Below are 20,019 nucleotides of genomic sequence, written 5' to 3'. Positions count from 1 at the left end.
CTTGAAAAGATATAGCGGTTCAGTTCATAGCTTTTTATTCCGTCCTCATTTAAAATTTCTCTTAAGCTGCTTTAAACATTAATAGGATAAACTATGTTGTCCATTACTTTATCATATGTGGAGTAGTTGTTAATACATACTAATTATTATTCAATTTCATTTGAAATTCCTCATTCTAAGTGGAGAATTTGATTGACTTTCCTTTATTCTTCAATAATAATAGCTCTTTAAAATAAACTGAAAATTAGTCTCCTTATGACTTACTTTTAAATAATAATTTCCCAGAAGATTGTCAAAAATTAGACAACACAAGAACAAGTGTAGATTTAAGTAGTTTGTTTTGGGATCTGGGCAGTTTTTAGTAAATATGTAATAAAGGTATCGAGGCAGTTTTGTCAAAACATCCCAAACTGAGAAAAAATAAATCTATATCTTGAATTGGAGTTTTTTTCAAAGCAGATCGACGGGGATTTTTAAAATGACCATATGACAGACGTCATCTATTTGAAGATCCTGAAAAGGAGGGTGGAGGTTTGAAATTTTAGACTCTTTTCAATTCGAACCCGCATAGAAAAGATTTGGTCTCTTAAGCGACATTTTTGGATTACTTTTCTCACAATTTTTCTTACATTTCGAAAATTAATCAACTTTTAATTCAAAAAATCTTAATCTTTTTATCAGAGCCCCACCATAAACATTTTCTATATTCTTCCATGGAAGTATTTTAAATTCTATTGCAAACTTTGGCAAAAATTGTGGAATATTTAAAGGTCTATATTAAAATAAAAACTGTCTTAAAAAGTATTTAAAACGTAAATAAATTAGTTTTAATGCTTTAAGAGATTTGTCTTTATAGTAGGTATAGTATATAAAGTTGATACCTTTTCCAGGTTTGAAGTCAATTCAATATCTACACAAATTCACTCAGCCTTTGGATTTCGTCCTTTCAGGACCAACAGGAACTGTTTGTCTGTCTGAACTGTTTCCAAATTGGAAATGTTTCTAAACTTTACTTGAAAAATAATACAACAAAAATGACTCTGATTGTTGGTGATTTCATTTAATTGATGACATATTTTTAGTCATATTGCCTGAAAATACATAACTTTTGGCACTTCGAAACCATTGAAAGGACTGGCAACTGGCACAGTGTAGGCTCCCATATTGGGAAAACCAAGCAAGTCGCCTCTCTTCAAATTGGGCAAATGCAGATTATCAGTTATCTAAGGAAACGAAATAGATAATTATTCACCAAGTCGACTCTTTACGTATTTATTTCTCTTACCATATCCAAGGCATCACAGGTGGGTCCAAATAAAAGAGATTTAAACTGCGGCAGATCCTCTGTGGAATCCTGAGTATACAAATGATTTAAATAAATACGAATACAAATCAATGTCTTGTGTTTAACCCACCAAATAATGTTCTGCCGTGACCACTTGATGATCATAGAGAATGCAATTAAAAGAGCCATAGATACCATCATTTAGGTAATACATGACAGTATCCAGTTTACCAGTTGATTGATCACGCACTTCCCGTTTGGCATGGATTTTGCAGATCAAGGTAAGGGCACTGGCCACAAAGAATCTACCTGGTTCGGCTATAATCTCTACATTTTCATCAGGGAAGTAACGATCCAAGGATTTATTGACATCTTCTGCTATCTGAGAATTATAGAAGTAACAGATTAAAGTTTGTAATAATCAGAAATGAAGATTTTGCTGGTTAACCTTTTCAAATTTCTCATCATCACTGCCTGGGAAACCGCCGCCAATATCCAATAGATTCATGTCGAAGTCTAATAGTTGACCGAATTGAAATAAATTTTTGGCCTTTCTAATGGCTCGGTTATAGGCACCCAATTCACTGCACCCTGAACCCACGTGGACGCTGGTCCCAGTGACATTCAATTCAAGGGCCTTGGCCAGCAGCATGAGAGCTGTGGCATCGCCGTCAGCATCGCATCCGAATTTGTCACCAAGCGGACATTGAGCTTCCTTCGCCTCGCTCTTGTAGCGCACAATCAAGCTGTAAAGATTTCACGGACTTGATAACCCCCAAAACCTAGAGTGATAATGAATGGAGGGCTTACTTGGAGCTGGGATAATGCTTGTAGAGCTTATAGATTTCAAATTCATTATCGACGGTTCCATTGGTGACTCCATGCTGCTCGGCATAGGCCAGATGACTAACTGGACGACATGGATTGGCAAATATAATGCGTTCCGGAGTCACTGCACTGCCAAGAACCTAAGTACGAACTGCCATGTTAGTTTATAGTCTCAAGAGAGAGTCCTTTCGTAGAACTCACCAATTTCAGTTCATTTTTCGAGGCACAATCAAAACCAGCACCCAATTTGGCCAGAACTTGCACAATCATGGGATCATCATTACATTTCACAGCATAAAAGGGATGAACACGTGGCAACAGACTACGCCACAGATGGAACTTTCTCTCCACACTCGACAGATCACAGATATTGAGAGCCTCGTCCAGTTCCTGCAAATTGGCATCCTCAATCACCTGACGTATATTGAGTCGATGCTCGTAATAGTTGATCTTCTGTTGCTGCCGGCTGTCACACATCGTTCGTTCTATTGAATAACTGAAACTAGACTGATTAAGCGTCTACTTAGTCTCTCTGGTCAACGACTGGTCAATTCTCGTCTTAATTGTTATCAGTGGAAAGGCAAAAAGTTGAATGCTCGAAAATCCCAACAGACTTGCTAGGCAATTGAACCACGTGCATGTGGTGAGATGGAGGAGGAGGAGGAGTAGGAGGAATGGAGGCAACGTATATAGGTCGCAAACAATGAGGGTCTAATTGGCAACCCAAAAGGTCAAGCGGCGTCGATGACCGTTACACAATTTGACCGTGCGTGATATAATAGTTTTGCTTGGAATATTATAATTATTTACAACCTACAATATTTGGCATCGTAAATAATTTTAATGCCATTCCCAACGCCTTCCAAATGTGCCTTTTGGGCATGTAAAACTAATAAAATGTAAATTTTCAACAACCATCAAAACGTGCATAATTGACACTTCGCAGGACTCTTCACACACACACACACACATATCCCTCTCCCTCCCCTTTCCCACTTGGCCTCATGCCCATGACAATAGGCAATAAAATGGCCCGAGGGTTGACATGACACTTACACTTGGCCAATCGACCGCAACCCTCACCAAGCACCGTTCGCTCACTCTCCTCCCCTCTTCACTCACTCTGTCTCTGTTCGGGCAATTAAAAATTAAAATCCAACTTTTTGCCTGAAATCGATATATTGCCAATACAATTGCAATTCCTATTGCCAGTTGGCAGAGTGTTATCAATCAATCTATAATTGGGCAACTCATCCTCATGTACCCTTTGACCAGGAGATGATCCTTTCTACATCTATATTTCTTTTTTTTTAAAGGAAAGATGACAACTGTCAAAAAAAAACAAAATTGAAAGGAAAAAATTATTGAGCGATGGCCAAAAATGTGCATCTCGTCACGGCTACAATTCGTATCCCATTGCAATTTGCTGTGAGTGTCATCATTCAAGGGCCACCGGAGGACACATTGAGTGATGTGACTAATCGGCGACAAGCTGTAAAGTGCTTCGAAAACATTAAAAACCAAAATCTAGCGCTGAGAGAAGAAGCACTTGAGATCCATTTTCACACAAAAAAAAAAACATTTGTTGGAACCGCAAGAAACAGGTTTTACAATTTTTAACACTAGAATTACATTTAAATCATTCTGTAATTGTCTCCAAACAAATTTCAAATTTAAATGTAAACTTCATTAATTATCCCCTGGTCTCCAGCAACCTCAGCAACATCAGCTAGCAGTCCCACAGTCCCTCCAGTTCCCACAGTCAATGAATGATTCAAAAGATTTCAAATGGCATACATTTCTAACATAATATTTGGGTTATCATTTTTAGGTCAGGTTAAGACCTAGGCAGACAGTTTGATTTGAACATTTGTACTAGAGCAATCGCAAAGGAGAAAGTCTAAATGAAAATAGCAAAATATAAATAAGACAGGCCTGGATTTAGGTGAAGGAAAACGGGGCTCCATAAAAGAAAACACCGATTCGATTTATAGGGAGTTCTTGTTAAGGAATCCCTGGACCACAAAATTTAGATAAATACTAAATAAAGAATAGGTTATTAGGGTTATTTGGAAATATTTTTGAGATATTTCAAAAAAATATTCATTGGATTTACCTGTTTATCTCAAAAAGCATTTTTTTGTTTTCATTTTCAAACCGATTTAAAGTTATATCTCAATTTGATCACAGTTTGAAAATGGCATTAAAAGTTTAAAAATTAAAATAAAAATCAATATTGCGAAAACTCATTAAAAAAATAAAGGTTCATAAAATTAAGGTTTATTGGAATACTTTTTTGTTGTCATTTTTTGTCCTGCTTGAATCTTTTCAAATTATTTTTAAATTGATAATTTGATTGGCTTTCCTATTCAAAACTTAAACGCATTAAATTGATATATAATTTTCCAAATTTTTCAAACTAAAATCTTTGTTAATTTTGCTCAATAAAAACCTTTTTACAGCACAGAGGCGCGCGGCTCCTAAAAGGGCGGGACTTATGGCATTTTCTGTTCCGGCACTGGCTCTTAGCAAACGATACAATTTTTAATGTAATTATTGTTTGGAATAGATACCAGATTATCTCTAAGACTAGATACAAAATAGGAAATAAGACTCAAACATACGAAAAACTACCCAAGACAATGCATAATAAAGCGATGTCGGAGTAAACTCTACAAAAGTTTGTCTTAAGCGAGCCTACATAAGTCGAAAACTGACAGATTCAAAGCGAACTACGGATCCGGATAGATCATTAATCTATAGTTCATCAACCAGACGCCTGAGACCTGGACCTTCTTCATGGCTTACAGACTAACCACTACTTGAACGCTAAAACTACTTGCGAATTATAACTAATAGAAGCGAAGAAAACGAACTTACCTTATTAACTTGTGCCGAAACTACATAATTTTGTGGAGGCGTAGATCTCCTAAACTAACTGTAACTTTTTATTTAACTAAATTTACGTAAATTTAAAAATTGTTAATCCCAATGATAGAAATTTTAAGAAAAGATCAAATGTTTAAACAAAAATCCTGTTTAATTTTCTAATTTTTCGGCTGAGGTTTACCTTTTGTAGAGCGAAATATACGAACTTCCCTATGAAATAACTGTTAAGACTTTATTTAAAAATGGTTAGTTCATTGATAAATGTAAAGTCTTAAGCATAAAATACGTCTAAATCTATTATGGATACTTACGAGATTTTAAGTAATGAATAGAAAATGAATGCCCATAAGCTGAATAGAAACAAAAAGAATCCCTTTTCACATAGAGTAACTAATCACATATTATATTGGATGCAATGAAATTATCATTTTTGAGTGACACCCTGTTTTTTATGTGACTAGTTTACTAATAATAACTTGGCTATAACTAGTTTCAGCGCCAAATTGGCGCTTACTGAAATGCCATAATAAAAATAACTCCCCCTGCCTTTGAATACTATATGGCTGAATGACTCGCACTTAGCACATATTATGAACTGTAATGTGTACTATATAGGCAGGTATATATAATCGTGTATACATCACCGATGGGTCGAGAGAGAGAGAGAGAGGGAGAGTGTACGCCGCATTATTACCGCATCGGCATTATCCTTTAGCCGCACTTGAGCTGAGTCCCCACTTGAATTGGCGAATTAAGCTTTCAAAATCTGCGCTCACCATGGCAACCTCCAATATATTGGAACCACAGTGCGCCTGTGCCGACAAAGGCAATAGCTCTCAGCTGTGCCAGAGACCCCGAAACCCCCTGAGTGTGTATAAGTGTACGTGTGTGTGTGTATTTTGGCACTTGCAGTTCCTTCTGTTGGCCCATGCTTATGAGTCATGCGGCAGACACACTCGTCCTTGCTCCACCTGCTTTCAGACTAGGACGACAAGGATTTAGTTTTGTTTTGTTAGGCCAGCTAGCTGCAAGCAACCGCAGCATCTGCTTCCGTGTGTGTGTGTGTGTGTGTGAGTGGGTGTGTGTATGGTCTGGATGTGGACCATGTCGCACTTGCAACTTATCACCTTAAAAGTGAATTAAAGCACCCAATCCACACGCAATTATGTCGCATTTGTTGAAGCGCACCAAAAAGTCCTGTCTTAAGGTGAGTAAGGGATTTTGTGTTTGTTTTTGCCGCCAATCAATAAAAAACAGAATCGATTTTCGGTTTGCAGTTGCTGCGTAAAATATCCACATCGAGACAGTTGTTTGTGCAGCGCTTGGACGAGGAGGACTGCGAGGATGAGTGCGAATATGTGGAGTATGTGGAGGAGGCGCATCAATGGGAGGCGCCTCAATCGAACGATAAGCAATATAATAGCCACAATAACAATATAGATGACCATTACCTGTACGAACCGCAAGCCGTCCAATTTCAACCAAAAACCAGCATCGAATTCGAGCTGGTGCCTTATCGGGATAATGTACGTTATCTGCGTCACACACCCTCCAATTCCAGTTTGGATCTAAAGGAACAGGAAGAGGAACCGGAAGTGGAGAGTGAATCTATTGTCCCGGTTCCCATTCAAGCACCGTCATCCCATACAAAGGCTCTGCATCCTTGCAGTGTCAGTTTGGGCTCCAAATTCGATGGCAACTATCACAATGTGGTAATTACCGAACCTCCACACGATGATTACACCATTGTCAAATGGGACATCAATGGCAATTCACTGGATGATGAAAGATTCGATTTACGCTCACATTGGGATGATTTCGATAGTCGTTGGCGTCAGGCCGGTCACTCATACTCCCAGAAGTCCAGCCATCAGTCTAGCTCCTGTACGCTGGAGACCTGGATTGACCTCTAGGCAGAGGCTTGGAGAGGGATAGTGGCCCTGCCTCATGTCAAAGCCTTGTCAAAGAAATCTGTTTTGCCTTAAGAACTTCTATAACCAAAAATATTAGTTTGACGATCGTTGTGAGAAACAAAAAAAAAAAAAAAAACAAACATTTTTTGAGTATTATAATAATTACATACATATATCGATATTGATTTACATCCTCTTTGTTTGTGTTTCTCTCTCTCTCTCTCTCTCTCTCGGATAGTGGGTGTGGTTTTGCTCGTCGACGGTAATTTTCATAATGAAAATTGGTAACAATTTCAGAAAATCCATTAAAAAAGTGTACACAAAACCAAACACAACAGAGAACAAAGTTGTAAATGTCATCAACATTAACGTGTGGCTCTAGCTCCAATGCATTAAATGCACTTCAAACGTTTTCGTTGCTCCTCCCTGGCCTATCCTCCTGTCCAGCGGCCGCACGACCCGCACGTGGCTCAGCATGCGTGAGAATCCGAGGTCCTTTGGCTTTCCCACGCGCCAAGGCGAAACGATTTGGATTTCGATTTATGGTGGTGTACCTACAACATACACCACACACCACACGCTTCATACTCACAACCAACTTGACTGGGAATGTTTAGGGTGGGTTTCACAATAGTTCGCCTCGTCTGCCTCACCCACTCCCAATTGGCACTTTATTTTTGTAATTTTGTTGTATTTTGGAAACCTGAGCGACAGCATGCCGAATCAAATTAAAAGCACTTTTCATAATTTTTTACTTTTGCACATGAAATGGATATTAAACCCGAAAACGAGCGGACAATGCCATCAAAAATTCAAAATACAAAGTGCAAAATATGAATGTTTTCTTAAATTTTACTATAAGAACTAGAAAATCATAGATTTAGATCTGTTTTCTAGCTTTAGGAGCTCTTATAAGTAAACAAAAACTAAAGAGAACGACAAAACCTAAGCTAAAACTTAACTTTAACTATTCAAAATTGATTAACATAATTTATAAATTTCATGAAAATTCCTCCGACCGAACTTAAGATAAACTTTTAAACGATTTGTTTCAGTATATTTCAAAATGGTATGGGATATTCTCGAAAATATTAGTTCTAATGCAGAAAAAAACGTTTAAATTTATTTTGGCTTTAACCAGATTCGAAAATTTATGATATAATCGAAATAATTCCTGGCGACATAATCGATTTCTACAAAATATATTTCAGTCTAGTTCTAATATACATATATTAGAATAATATGATATATATTAAAAATCGATTATGTCAGTCTAATTCTAATAACAATATAGAGCATTTTAAAATGGGAACACTTATAAATTAGACAAAACTCAAAATAGTGCCGATTTTTCAAATGAAACTTATGACGCTTATTTTCGAAAACAGTTTCGAAAACATTAGTTTGCAAAGGATAAATAAATAAGCCAATATACTAGTCGATGGGTAAACTTTAGAAATTATATTAAAACTAACAGATTTACAATGTTTGAGGTTTTTGAGTTTATAAGAAAGGATTACTAGGATTTTTCAAAAATTTTGATAGATCACACATTTTAAACAATTGGTTGTGAAACTTAAAAAATTTTTTGCAAATTTCGATTTTCTTTATCATTGTTTTCGGTTGCTTTGCATGAATTGATAAAGATATGTAAAGAAAATGTTCTCAAAATTAGAAGAACTTACAAAATCTTTAAGTTTAATATGGATCAGTGTAGAAACTTTAACAAATATTTAAAAATATATTCAATTATAATTAATTAATTATAATATTAATTTCTCATGGTCTTATATTCCAAAAATTCATTTTAAACTCAATTAATTTTTAAAAAAGCGACAAAATCTTAACCTGAAAAAAAACGCATTTTTATATTTGTTTACACTTTTGAACTCTAAGAAAGAGTTTTACATCTAGTAAACCACAAATTTTCAATTGGATCCTGGAATCCACTTTGGAGGCAGCTGAAAAACTCAAATTATGCATTTTATTAGTCTCTCTGCTTGGCGTCATTTTATGGCACTAATTCATTCTAAGATAAAACTACACTTGAAATACGAAAGATAGTTAATCAAATTTCCCGTCGAATGAGATATTCTTCAACAAAATCGGAAAAAAATTAAATAGACTTCGTTGCCCTGCAAAAACAGGTATTTTTTTTAGCAAAACAGCCTAACTATTAGAAATTAGAATTTATAGTCAATTTTTTGGCTCTACTGTATGTTCGTTGAATTTTAGGCAGAATTTAGTCATCAGCTTTAGCAGTTTCATAAGATGACTAAAACTGAATATAAAATTAATTAATTATTATAATATTAACAGTTAAACCGTGATATATGTAGATCTCATCTTACTATATTCGTCCAAAGTAAAAGTCTATGGAAAAAGAATCTCAACTTTTGCTAAACGTTTATTTGTTGAAAATTTGCTCAAAAGTAACCTTAAATTGTCAAATATCCCATCACTTTCAGGCAAATCGATAGCATCTTAAATTCTAGGTCAACAATGTACATATTTAGGGCACCTGCTCCCGCCTCTGGCTCCCTTAACCTTGAACACCGAATGTCAAAGACCTGACCTAGAAATGTGGGTCATAAGCACAATTGGAAGAAAGATAAAGGTCAACGGGCGGCTGTTGCACTTGTTTGGAGCCGGAGCCACACGACTGGCGGCCGTTGGTCGCGTGCTCCAGTTTCAAAAATTATGTTCCAAGAAGAAGAGAGAGAGCCCAAAATGCGGAGACAAGTGGCAACAACAGGCGGCGGCGTTGACGGCGGCCGCCCACGGCTCATCAAGATGATGATGCTGGGCGATATACAATCGATGACAGAAGCGGCAAAATGCGGATACGGAAGATGCGTTAACAATCATAGAAGAGGTGGTCACTATGGGAGGTGTCTGTCTATATGTCTCTCTGCCTGTGCGCCCTCTCTCTCGCACCATGCTCATTCTGTGCTGCTCACTCTAATGTCTTCTGGTAGTCAGCCCTTATTCATTTGTTCATTTGTTGGTCTCGTCTCTCACCGGCAACGGGCAATGATCACCAGGCTAGAGTTTTGCTACCCCCAACCAGTGCTAGAGCGGCACGCGCTGGCCGTTTCGTTGCCAAGGGGGTGGTTCCTGCTGCATCTTATTGGGCCATTGCCGACGGCGTTTCCCAAAAAAAAGGGGTTGAGATTTCCAAAGAGCAAGGACGCCGGCGACGACGACGACGACGGCGGCGGCGACAGGCAGGTCGTCCGTTAGTCGTGTGCTTCGAAATCAGTCGAACGCCGTTCGCGCACACGATAAGTCACGTGCTCAAAACTAGCTCCGATTCCAGTGCAAGAAACTCTGTGCTTCGAAAGAGTGAAACATACCATATACAGAGATAAAAGTGTGTTCAGTGTCAAGTGTAGAAAATATTCAATATGGATCACAACATGCATGTCAATGCGCCACTGCATCATTGGGGCTATGGTGCTGCCGCTTCTGTAGCTGCCATGCCGCCGTCTACATCCCAAAGCCATTGGGTACCACCGCCTCAGAGTCATAGTCATCACAGTCATCATAGCCATCATAGTCACAACAGTCTGAAGCGTGCCCTCTCCGAGAGTGACTGTGATGAACTCTACTCGGAGGAATCCTCGAAAGAACAGTGCGTATACTTAATAATTCAAAAAACTGAATTATTCTTTACTTACTCACGATTTTCTCCATTTTCCTGTACAGAATCTCGCCTAGTGAGCCAGGAAGCTGCCAACTAATGAGCCGCAAGAAACGCCGCGGAGTTATTGAAAAGAAACGTCGTGATCGCATCAACTCCTCGCTGACCGAACTCAAGCGCCTGGTGCCTTCTGCCTATGAGAAACAAGGATCTGCCAAACTGGAAAAGGCTGAAATTCTACAATTAACCGTGGAGCATCTGAAGAGCCTTCAATCAAAAAGTAAGTTAAAAGTGACATGACACAGTTTTGGCAATCAAACTACAATATGACAAGGGAAGAAGTTAGGAATATCTCAACAAGATGTAATACCCATTCAAAAAAAAGCTAAGCTAGCAAAACCTTAACTGAATGTTAAAATATTCGCCTTCTACATCTAAAATGGTAATTTTGTTAAGGATCACTATTGAATATCTTTCAATATATGAACGATCAAAAGCCTGCATTCAATCTTAACCTAGAGATCGGTCCAAAGTCCCTTGAAAAACTAAAGACAAAGAAGAATCAGTTATATTTGATTTCAGTTTGATGTTTACTAATGAATGTCTATTACATTATGTATGATATTTCAAATACCCTTGTTATTTTCGATTCTGTTGTTAACGCTTTAAGTCGGCCAGGATATAACATAAAGGATATAAACAAAAAGATTAGTTCAAGATAAGTTTATCAATTTACACACAGCAAAAAACACTTTTCTCAAAATAGATTCGACCTTTTCAAAAATATTCATAGTAAATTAGTTAATTAGTTAAGTTTTCCATTCCAATTTCCGGACTTTGAAACCTAACCATCTATTTTACATTGGTTAGAGTTCCTTCGACCAGTTAGGTAAACGTCAATTTTTGATTATCTTTAACTAAGATAATTAAGAAAAATCCAGAAAAAATCAATTTTACTTTAGAAAATAATTTGTGAACACCTTTGTTTCATCAGGAAAGGCAAAAGAGTAAAACATACTGAATAGAGTTTAGGACAAAAATGTAAAATGAAAAAAATGTAAAAATAACTAAAATTTGCCTTCTAAATTTCTTTTAAGTTCAGAATATCCTTAATTTCGTAAATTAATGCATTGATTCTGACAAATTTTACAAGCAGTCATAGCTAAAGTCCTTGTTTTTAATGATTTCATATGTTTATAGTAGATATCACATAAAAAAGGACCAACTTTATGTCAACTTTTCCCATAAACTGAGCTCTAAATCAGATAATTCTCATGAAATATTTAGAAGGACAACTTACCCCAAAGGATGTACTTGTATATTAACAATATGCCACAAATTATCCTGAATCAGTAGTGTAAACAATGCTAACCTGTTACTTGAGCTATGGGAACAAAACTCAAATTGAAATACCCGAGTGAATAGCAAATCTCGGTGCTTCCCACGCTGCTTCCCACTGCACTGCTCGGCTTGGTCCGGGCTGCAATCCCACGTTACAGGCAAATTACCACCACACCACCCTGTGATAGCACCCGCTTTTACACCACTCTACCCACACCACACCGCACCGCACCAAGCACACACTATTTGTATCCCATTTCCATCCCATTTGATGATAGGGGTTGGTTTTTTATGCGATGCAACCTTGCGTGGGAATAACTATTTCTAATTGTTTGCCGTCGAACAGCTTATTGACTTTTTCTTTCCCACTCTCTTCAATCGTTGCAGCTTTGGACTCGCTCAGCTATGATCCTCAACGTGTGGCCATGGACTATCATACAATTGGGTTCCGCGAATGCGCAGCCGAGGTGGCTCGCTATCTGGTGACCATTGAGGGCATGGATATACAGGATCCTCTGCGGCTGCGTCTCATGTCGCATTTGCAGTATTTTGCCCAGCAACGTGAATTGTCGGCCAAATCGGCATGCGCCAGTCCTGGCGGTGGATGGTCCACGGCAAATCCTAGTGCTGGCTATCAACCGAATTGTGCTGCCACGCCCTATCAGGGCTATGCTCCTGCCGGCAACACAGGAGCCTATGTGCATAGTTATCCAACTTTGAGTTCAGCATCGCCGCAACATGTGACCAGATCTAGTGTGTCGCGGACAAGTGGAGCAGGTCCTAGTGAGATGCATGAGAGCCGAGTGGAGGCAACTAGCCAGCAACATCAGCAGGCACCTCAAACAGCACCACAAACCCAGCAGCAGCAGCAACCCCAGCAACAGCAACCAAAACAACAGCAACAACAACAGCAACAACAACAGCCACCACAACAACAACAGCAACAACAACAGCAGCAGCAACAACACTATACACAGGAGCATCCAGATCAACAGGTGCCCACCTACATTGAGCTAACAAATAGCCATCGTAATGAGCCCGCCTCCATAACAGCCGAGAGTCTTAGCTATAGCACCGCTCCACAGTATCCAGTGAATGGGAATCAGGACTACAACAATGCCAGCGCCCTTCAATATGCCACGCCCAATGGAGCCAAACCCTATCGTCCCTGGGGCGCCGAAATGGCTTACTAAGAGAACTGAAAGGAGAATTTTAAAGCAGATCAAGTGAAAAATTGTATACCCACGTCTAGTCAGAGCAAATCCAAGTGTGATAGTCTTGAGTTGCGAGTCCTTGTTTTTTTTACTAAAGGAACTACATCTACATATGAATAAGTGAATAGGTTGTACGAACAATTTGTGAATATATTGTGAATAAAATATAATATTTTTATACAAAAGCTAATTCCCATAGAAAGTCTTCTTAAGTCATTGGACAGAAAGAAAAATTGTGTCTGGAATAACTTTAATACAATTATTCTAATATCACAGATTAAAAGCAGTGGCGGATCTTAATAGGATACAATCTTACATTATTTTTTCAATTACAATTACATTTTCAACCCTGAAAGATCTAAAAATAAAAAAAAAGGATAAGGCGTAAAGGTCTTAGAGCTTTGTTTATCTATTCAGACCTTTATCAATAGATAAATCTTAAAATTCATAAAATTTTATACTAATTTATTTTATTAGCAGAAGAAGATTAATTTAGCTACGACGAAGCTAATATAAATCTAATAAAAACTAAGTATGTTAGGTTAAATTTCTCATTAAGACTACTTTAAAAAGGCTTAGCTATATTTCTACTGAGATAAGTCTTATTAAAGAAGGATTCTCGATCATTGGTATCCATAAGAGCTACTTAACCATATGTCTGTTATAGTGATACGTATCGAAAATTGTTGAAATTAATCTCAATCATTTAATAATCGTTTTGGTAGCTTACTAATTGATCGGCTTCTCACTCAGATCAATAATATAACTAGGTATACGGTTTATCGGAATCGTCTTTCTAATACTTTCTACAGGAGTATAAAACGAATGACATGGTTATCTCTAATAGAAAATACTTGTTTACAAGTTACGGAATTCAGTGCCCTTCTGTCTGTCTGTTTCAATCACTCTAAAGCTATTTATTTAAGATATTATGGGATGGAATATTGTTTTTAGGCTTTTATTTGTCATGGAAAGGTTAAGTTATAAAATTTACCGGATAGAAGTAACACATGGATCGTGATATAGCGGCCATTTGTTTGAATGTTCAAAAATAAGTTTCAGATCCAATATCTTTCCCTCAACCTAAAGCGTTGTGTCGATTTTAAGTGTGTGAACAAAATTTGAAGACTACCATCAGTGAGTAGTAAGTTAACATGTTCACTAAACTTATTTCCACTGTTCACTGACTTAGTAACTCACTGGTTCAGCTTTTCTCACACTACACTGGCCACTTTTACCGAAAATTTCGATTATTTCTTTCTCTAAAATGTTCCTTGTTTTTATTGGTAATAAAAATGAACCTTGATTTCCTAATTTTATTATAATGGCATTGACGAGGATTGTATATGGTTTAATTGCCGCAAACTTTTCACTATTGCCAGTACATCCTTTCATAATCCTTTATAAGAACTGAAACTAAAAAAGTTACTACTAAATGAACAAGTGATGAATTGAGTTAGTGATTTTGTTCATGAAAATGAGTCGTCGTAATAGATTCATAGTTCCAACTTTTGAAGGACCATTTTCCCCTACAATGTTACAGAGATTACCAGTAAAAACTTGTCAAACGACTTAAGAAGAGTGAAAGGAATGCCTTGATTTCGATGTCAAGAAAATTCTTCCTTTAAAACAATCGCTAACGCTTTCAATCTTAAAGCACCTTTTAAAGTTAAAGTTAATTTGTTTAGTTTTTGGTTTTATTTAGTCGTAAATTCTTGTCCATTGTCATAAATGCGTTTATGGACGATAATACAAAACGTTTGCCACGATGGTGGTCGGGAGGAGTCTGTTCGGCCTTAGCTGTAACCACAACCCATCCACTGGACTTGGTGAAGGTGCAACTGCAGACACAGGTTCAGAGAATTCCAGTTACCGAACTGATAGCGAATATATACAGAACAGATGGCATATTGGGCTTCTATCGGGGCATCTCGGCCTCGTGGTTCCGTCAGTTAACCTATACGACAGCCCGTTTTGCCCTCTACGAGCATGGCAAGAAGTATGTGGATGCCAATGATGTTAGTGCCAAATTGCAATTAGCTACCTTTGCTGGTATATTTGGTGGAATCGTCGGTGTTCCGGGTGATGTGGTGACCGTGAGATTGCAAAATGATAGCAAACTGCCGCCCGAGAGTAGACGCAAGTGAGTTGAATGATCTTGGGATAAACCAAATCCATTTTTATCGATCTGTCCTTAGCTATAAACATGTGTTCGATGGCTTGTATCGCATTCAAAAGGAGGAGGGAGTCCGAAGTCTCTTTCGTGGTGCTGTTCCGGCAGTCACTCGAGCCGTTCTCTTGACCATTGGCACCAACGCGGCCTACGATCAGATCAAACAGGTCATCAAAGATTTCGGGCATATGGAAGATGGAATGGCATTACATTTTCTCACTGCCTCGGCGGCCGGTTGCATTGGAACTCTTTTGACCCAACCCATTGACGTTGTCAAGACAAAGTATATGAATGCCAAGCCAGGTGAATTTAATAATTTAGGTGGCGTCATTGTGAGTGTGGCCAAACAAGGTCCTTTGGCATTTTACAAGGGTTTCGTTCCGGCTTTATTGCGAGTTAGTCCAAATACGATTATTACCTTCATGTTGTATGAGCAAGCACGTCTTCATTTTGGCTACTTTCCTCATGAGTCTGAGGATAAAAAGAAGTAGCACTAATTGTCATAAAAATTGGAAATATATCCAAAATTTGTTTGTCTCCCTTTGAAAAATATGTGTCTGTGTTTGTGTTTCTGTCTGTGTCTGTTTTGCATGCCCATTGAACTGGAAGACATAATCGCGACTAATAAGCTACCGCTGACCACTGGTCAAAAACCCGCGTTTTTTGTTGTTCTCTCCTCGGGGTCAACGTTGCGTGTCACATGTGTTTGGTTTTGGTTTGAATTTGCATAACCAACTAAGCCAGAAACGAAACACACATGAGATTACCACTATGTAGAAATGAGTTAGTTAAGCCATGGACAACTCTCCTCTCGCTCATAATTAGGTAAAATGTTGAGGGGCCACGAAGGTGCAAAGGGTAGCTAATAACCCTTAAACAGGGGAGAACAAGATTTTCACGAAAAACCCAAAAATTACAAACTGGAAACGGAAAATATCACTGCGAGGAGAAATAAGATGTACTTATGTTTGTGAGAAGGGATGGAAAACAGGGAACTTAACTATTCTTAAGTTATTTTTAGGAATTTAGTAATGCAAATAAAAAGAGAGTAAGTACACACTTTTACACTTACTACACTTAATCTAAAAGAACAAACTAATCTCCCAGTCTTAAAAGGAAAAAAGTTGATTGATTACATGACCAACATTTTCTTTTCATCAATTATTATATTTTTTTGGTTATCCTTATACTTTTATGGAATGGATCTACTATATGTTAGGGATCTTCAGAATTTTTGAAATCATAATATTATATACCAAACTTAGTTAATAATCACATAAGTCCTGAACAACGCGATGGCCTAGCCTTAGAGTGCCTTCATTATTTCAAGAACATGGCAAACCAATTACGACTTTCCTATTATGTGTATATAGAAGTATGATAACAAAAAGTGATATACTTATTTTTTATATCGGTATCGTTAAAAGAAAACTCGAAACTCAAGAATGCATTTTAATTTTTCGGAAAACTATGAAAGCGAAGAATAAAGTGTAACCAAATTTTGTAGTAACATCTTTTCCTTATACTTATTTCTGCTTTACTTTTAAAGGTTTCCCCTTTTTCCACTTACTCCATTTAGCTTTTTGTTAGAAACAAAAAAAAATAAACACAATATTTCATTCAGATAAAAATTAATTAATATAAACATTAATCAAAAAGATTTAGAATAACTTACAACATAAATATAATGTGATAGGGAGAAAAGAATTTACTTAAGGGGGGTATAGTTAATTCGTGCAAAAATCTGTAATTTTAAAAGAATTTTTATTGGCGATACGGATAGTCTCAGTTCAATTTTTGTATGCCCGTGTGATAATACAACATTAAAACAAAATGTGTGAAAAGTTTCATCCAAAAATATTGAAAATTGAGTGAGATATAGGCAATCTCCAACGGAACCTCGAAAAAAAAAGCGGTTTGCGGTGAACATCGTAACTCATCACAGAATCATCATAAATTTGAGTTTCTTGTAAAAACTAAGTCTATGGACTCAATTGATTAAATTAAATTGCTCTTAAATTGGAATAAAAACAGAAAATTATTGTTTAAATATAGTTCGCCATTATAAATTTCCATAATTTGTATAAAATTTAATATTTTTCCTCGAGATTTAGTATGTTAAATTTGTAAGATAGGACCAAAAGAGGTTCCCAGTTTTTTATTTATATTATTAAATTTTACATTTCCATTTGGTAGGAATCAAAAGTTAATCCATGTAGATATATTCATCAAAACTAATCTCTTCCTTGCTGGTTGCTCTACGACAAAAAGTGGCAATCATTTAATATCGACAAGGAATTGAAACAAATTTGATTACTATTAAGAGAATTTTCATGAAAATTTGCTATTATAATACCCCATAAAAGTATTCATTAAATAAATACTTGATGAAATTTCTTCTATTTGTGCAACCGAGCAACCAAAAATGATTCTCTAATATATCTATGGGAATAACCACTTTTCGAATTCCCAAAAAAGGAACACCAACAACGAACAACAACCCCCAAGACAAGCCCACTTGAAATTTTTCCTCCATGTTGTTTTCTCTGCCTGTTTTTTTCTTGTTGGCATTGAATTGAAACAATCTTTTGCGCATTAATTTAACTTTGCCGGTTAAACATAAATGTTTTCAATATTTAGCCCCCGAACGATGTGAGAGACCTCTGAGCTTTGACTTCCCACGCAACAGCAGGGGTGGCTAGCTACTGGCTCTGTGGTGGCTCTGTCCAAGAGGGTGGGCCCAAGGCACGAAGATCATCATCACAGTCAACACCATCAGCATAATATACACGTCAAAACTTCCAATTAGAGACAATCATTCGGCTATGGGACGAAAATGTGCGGTGGTTGATTCTGCATTCGAGTTCTAGTAACAAAAGCCAAGGCCTAGTCCTGACTACGATTCATTCCTTGGATTACGTTCGCGCCACCAACATTGAGGACCAGCAATACCGTGCCACAGGGTGGCTTTCTGTTGGATTTTGGGTGGATTTATACAACATTCACAGGAATCGGGCTTGCGAAATGTCATCGAATATAGTTAAATGGTTCTGTTTTTATTGCGGTTCGAGTCAATTAAGTGGAATATTGTGCGTTTTCTTTTTTGTTCTGAATGGATTTTCGTGTAAAAACCTGACCACATACATGTAAACATAAACATATTTCCATATCGAGCACTTGTTGGTGTTTAATTTATGCACAGCTGGGCCCCTTTCCGAGGACACATTCATATGTGCTTGAATATGATTTTTATGTCCTTCCTTGTGACATTTTATATGGACCATGAAGTGAACACTTCATTGCATTAAAGCTAATCGAAAATATTATTATTTCATTGGCATATGTAGATTAAATAAATCAATGCAAAATGTGGATGTCAATTCAAGTTCAACCTGTGAATCCAATTTCCTTATTTGTATCATGTGTGCAAACTTCAACAAAAAAAAAAAAACTATAAAAAATGTGGGAACGCAGACACTTTGTTGGATTGACACCTGCTAACAAACGTCATATGGAGTTCTTCTAAAAAAAACATTTTTCACTTTTTAAGCCTAATCGATACCCAGTCTCTGAATCCCAAAGTGACTATACACACCTGGAGCTTTTTAAAAAAGAGTATTAGTACTACCCAACTTTTCTTGGAACTTTCTTGGAGATGTAGATATGTACATATGTACAGTGGCGGCCACAAATTTATGACTATTTTTTTGACTTTAGTTGTGATATTCTCGGACCCCAAGTAACTTAAAGGAATATTTTTTTAGTGATTTGTTGGTAATTGTATTCAGATGAAGAACCTTAAAAAGGATCTTCTGCTTTTATTCCGTTTTTTCTACAGGTGCAAATATTTAAGACGTTTTTGCTAAAATCTTAAATATTATAGAACGAAGTATGATCTCTTTAAAGAAGCTGATAATCCAGTAAAACTAATACAACAAATTTTTTTTAGCCCCAACTTTCGATTTTGAGAAAAAATTTGAATTTTTTATGGAATTTGTTGGTCCTTTGGGCGAGGCCATGCGACACTAGTTTATAATAAAGTGTATCTTCTTTAGGTTTTAAACAAAAGTTTAAATTAAAGGAAATTCATTTTAAGGATTCAACAATAATAGTTGATTTCGTTGGCAAATATGACTCGACGGAGGATCGGATGTAATCAAAGTTTTTTTTTGGAATAGATGTAACTCTGGTACTGACCCCATTAGAATTTTTCTTCCACTGTGAAAATGGTAACAAAAAGTCCTAAAATTCCAAATATGGACACGATCATAATGGTGAATCGGTTCAGAATTTCCGAGTGTGTTTTTGTGATTTCTCGACATGGCCAAGGAATTGTCTCACAAAATAACGTTACATCTCTTAAAGCATTTGGAATTTATAAAAAAAAACCTTTCAGGATGATACAAAACAATAATTTAATAGAGTAAAAAGTAGTTTAAATTTAATAAACCTAAAACAAAGTTTACAATCGGCACATAAAGTCACAATGATCAACAGGAACGGACTATTATAATCGATAACTCTGATCTGAATTGAAAAATCCTTCGAAATTTATACTTTAGTTATTTTTTAGCCATAATATTGAAAATCTCGAATCACTGATTATATTTCTGTCTAAATTTCGAGCGAATTTACTTACTAATGCAATCTAACAATCTTACTAACAATTAGTAAGTGATTTCATATTAGAAATTTATCGATAAATGGCTACTATTAAGTTTTATCAGTAGGCT

General features: G+C 36.7%; 4 protein-coding genes across 4 annotated transcripts; 3 read left to right on the top strand and 1 right to left on the bottom strand.

Annotated features, from left to right (window-relative positions):
* Nucleotides 1-1,039: 1,039 nt before the first annotated feature.
* Nucleotides 1,040-6,583, bottom strand: Odc1 (Ornithine decarboxylase 1). Its single transcript, XM_068289798.1, has 7 exons — nucleotides 6,454-6,583; nucleotides 2,315-2,615; nucleotides 2,096-2,253; nucleotides 1,734-2,031; nucleotides 1,416-1,667; nucleotides 1,286-1,354; nucleotides 1,040-1,223 (listed from the first exon to the last, which is right to left on the bottom strand). The coding sequence occupies exons 2-7, from the start codon at nucleotides 2,588-2,590 to the stop codon at nucleotides 1,083-1,085; spliced, it is 1,194 nt and encodes a 397-aa protein (XP_068145899.1). The 5' UTR covers nucleotides 2,591-2,615; nucleotides 6,454-6,583; the 3' UTR covers nucleotides 1,040-1,082.
* On the top strand, nucleotides 5,975-7,006 carry LOC137576578 (uncharacterized). The gene is made up of 2 exons (XM_068289799.1): nucleotides 5,975-6,209; nucleotides 6,280-7,006. The coding sequence occupies exons 1-2, from the start codon at nucleotides 6,168-6,170 to the stop codon at nucleotides 6,913-6,915; spliced, it is 678 nt and encodes a 225-aa protein (XP_068145900.1). The 5' UTR covers nucleotides 5,975-6,167; the 3' UTR covers nucleotides 6,916-7,006.
* Nucleotides 7,007-10,322: 3,316 nt separating this feature from the next.
* Hey (Hairy/E(spl)-related with YRPW motif) lies at nucleotides 10,323-13,092 on the top strand. The gene is made up of 3 exons (XM_068291384.1): nucleotides 10,323-10,549; nucleotides 10,624-10,838; nucleotides 12,287-13,092. Exons 1-3 carry the CDS (start codon nucleotides 10,323-10,325, stop codon nucleotides 13,090-13,092), a joined length of 1,248 nt encoding a protein of 415 aa, XP_068147485.1.
* Nucleotides 13,093-14,723: 1,631 nt separating this feature from the next.
* On the top strand, nucleotides 14,724-15,836 carry Dic3 (Dicarboxylate carrier 3). The gene is made up of 2 exons (XM_068290758.1): nucleotides 14,724-15,256; nucleotides 15,312-15,836. Exons 1-2 carry the CDS (start codon nucleotides 14,853-14,855, stop codon nucleotides 15,775-15,777), a joined length of 870 nt encoding a protein of 289 aa, XP_068146859.1. The 5' UTR covers nucleotides 14,724-14,852; the 3' UTR covers nucleotides 15,778-15,836.
* The last annotated feature ends 4,183 nt before the right edge of the window (nucleotides 15,837-20,019 follow it).

This window comes from Drosophila tropicalis, unplaced genomic scaffold (genome assembly GCF_018151085.1).
Source record: "Drosophila tropicalis isolate 14030-0801.00 unplaced genomic scaffold, ASM1815108v1 contig_593, whole genome shotgun sequence".
NCBI lineage: Eukaryota > Metazoa > Arthropoda > Insecta > Diptera > Drosophilidae > Drosophila > Drosophila tropicalis.
This window is presented reverse-complemented; position numbering and strand designations above follow the sequence as displayed.

What these genes read in the sequence shown, in the direction of transcription:
- Odc1 (XM_068289798.1), bottom strand. Translation starts at nt 2,590, where the DNA reads ATGTGTGACAGCCGGCAGCAACAGAAGATCAACTATTACGAGCATCGA. An exon ending in CGAAAAATGAACTGAAATTG is followed by an intron (nt 2,254 to 2,314) that starts GTGAGTTCTACG and finishes GTTCGTACTTAG; the next exon opens with GTTCTTGGCAGTGCAGTGAC. An exon ending in TCACGGCAGAACATTATTTG is followed by an intron (nt 1,355 to 1,415) that starts GTGGGTTAAACA and finishes TTGTATACTCAG; the next exon opens with GATTCCACAGAGGATCTGCC.
- LOC137576578 (XM_068289799.1), top strand. Translation starts at nt 6,168, where the DNA reads ATGTCGCATTTGTTGAAGCGCACCAAAAAGTCCTGTCTTAAG. An exon ending in CCAAAAAGTCCTGTCTTAAG is followed by an intron (nt 6,210 to 6,279) that starts GTGAGTAAGGGA and finishes TTCGGTTTGCAG; the next exon opens with TTGCTGCGTAAAATATCCAC.
- Hey (XM_068291384.1), top strand. Translation starts at nt 10,323, where the DNA reads ATGGATCACAACATGCATGTCAATGCGCCACTGCATCATTGGGGCTAT. An exon ending in GAGGAATCCTCGAAAGAACA is followed by an intron (nt 10,550 to 10,623) that starts GTGCGTATACTT and finishes TTTCCTGTACAG; the next exon opens with AATCTCGCCTAGTGAGCCAG. An exon ending in GAAGAGCCTTCAATCAAAAA is followed by an intron (nt 10,839 to 12,286) that starts GTAAGTTAAAAG and finishes CAATCGTTGCAG; the next exon opens with CTTTGGACTCGCTCAGCTAT.
- Dic3 (XM_068290758.1), top strand. Translation starts at nt 14,853, where the DNA reads ATGGACGATAATACAAAACGTTTGCCACGATGGTGGTCGGGAGGAGTC. An exon ending in CCGCCCGAGAGTAGACGCAA is followed by an intron (nt 15,257 to 15,311) that starts GTGAGTTGAATG and finishes ATCTGTCCTTAG; the next exon opens with CTATAAACATGTGTTCGATG.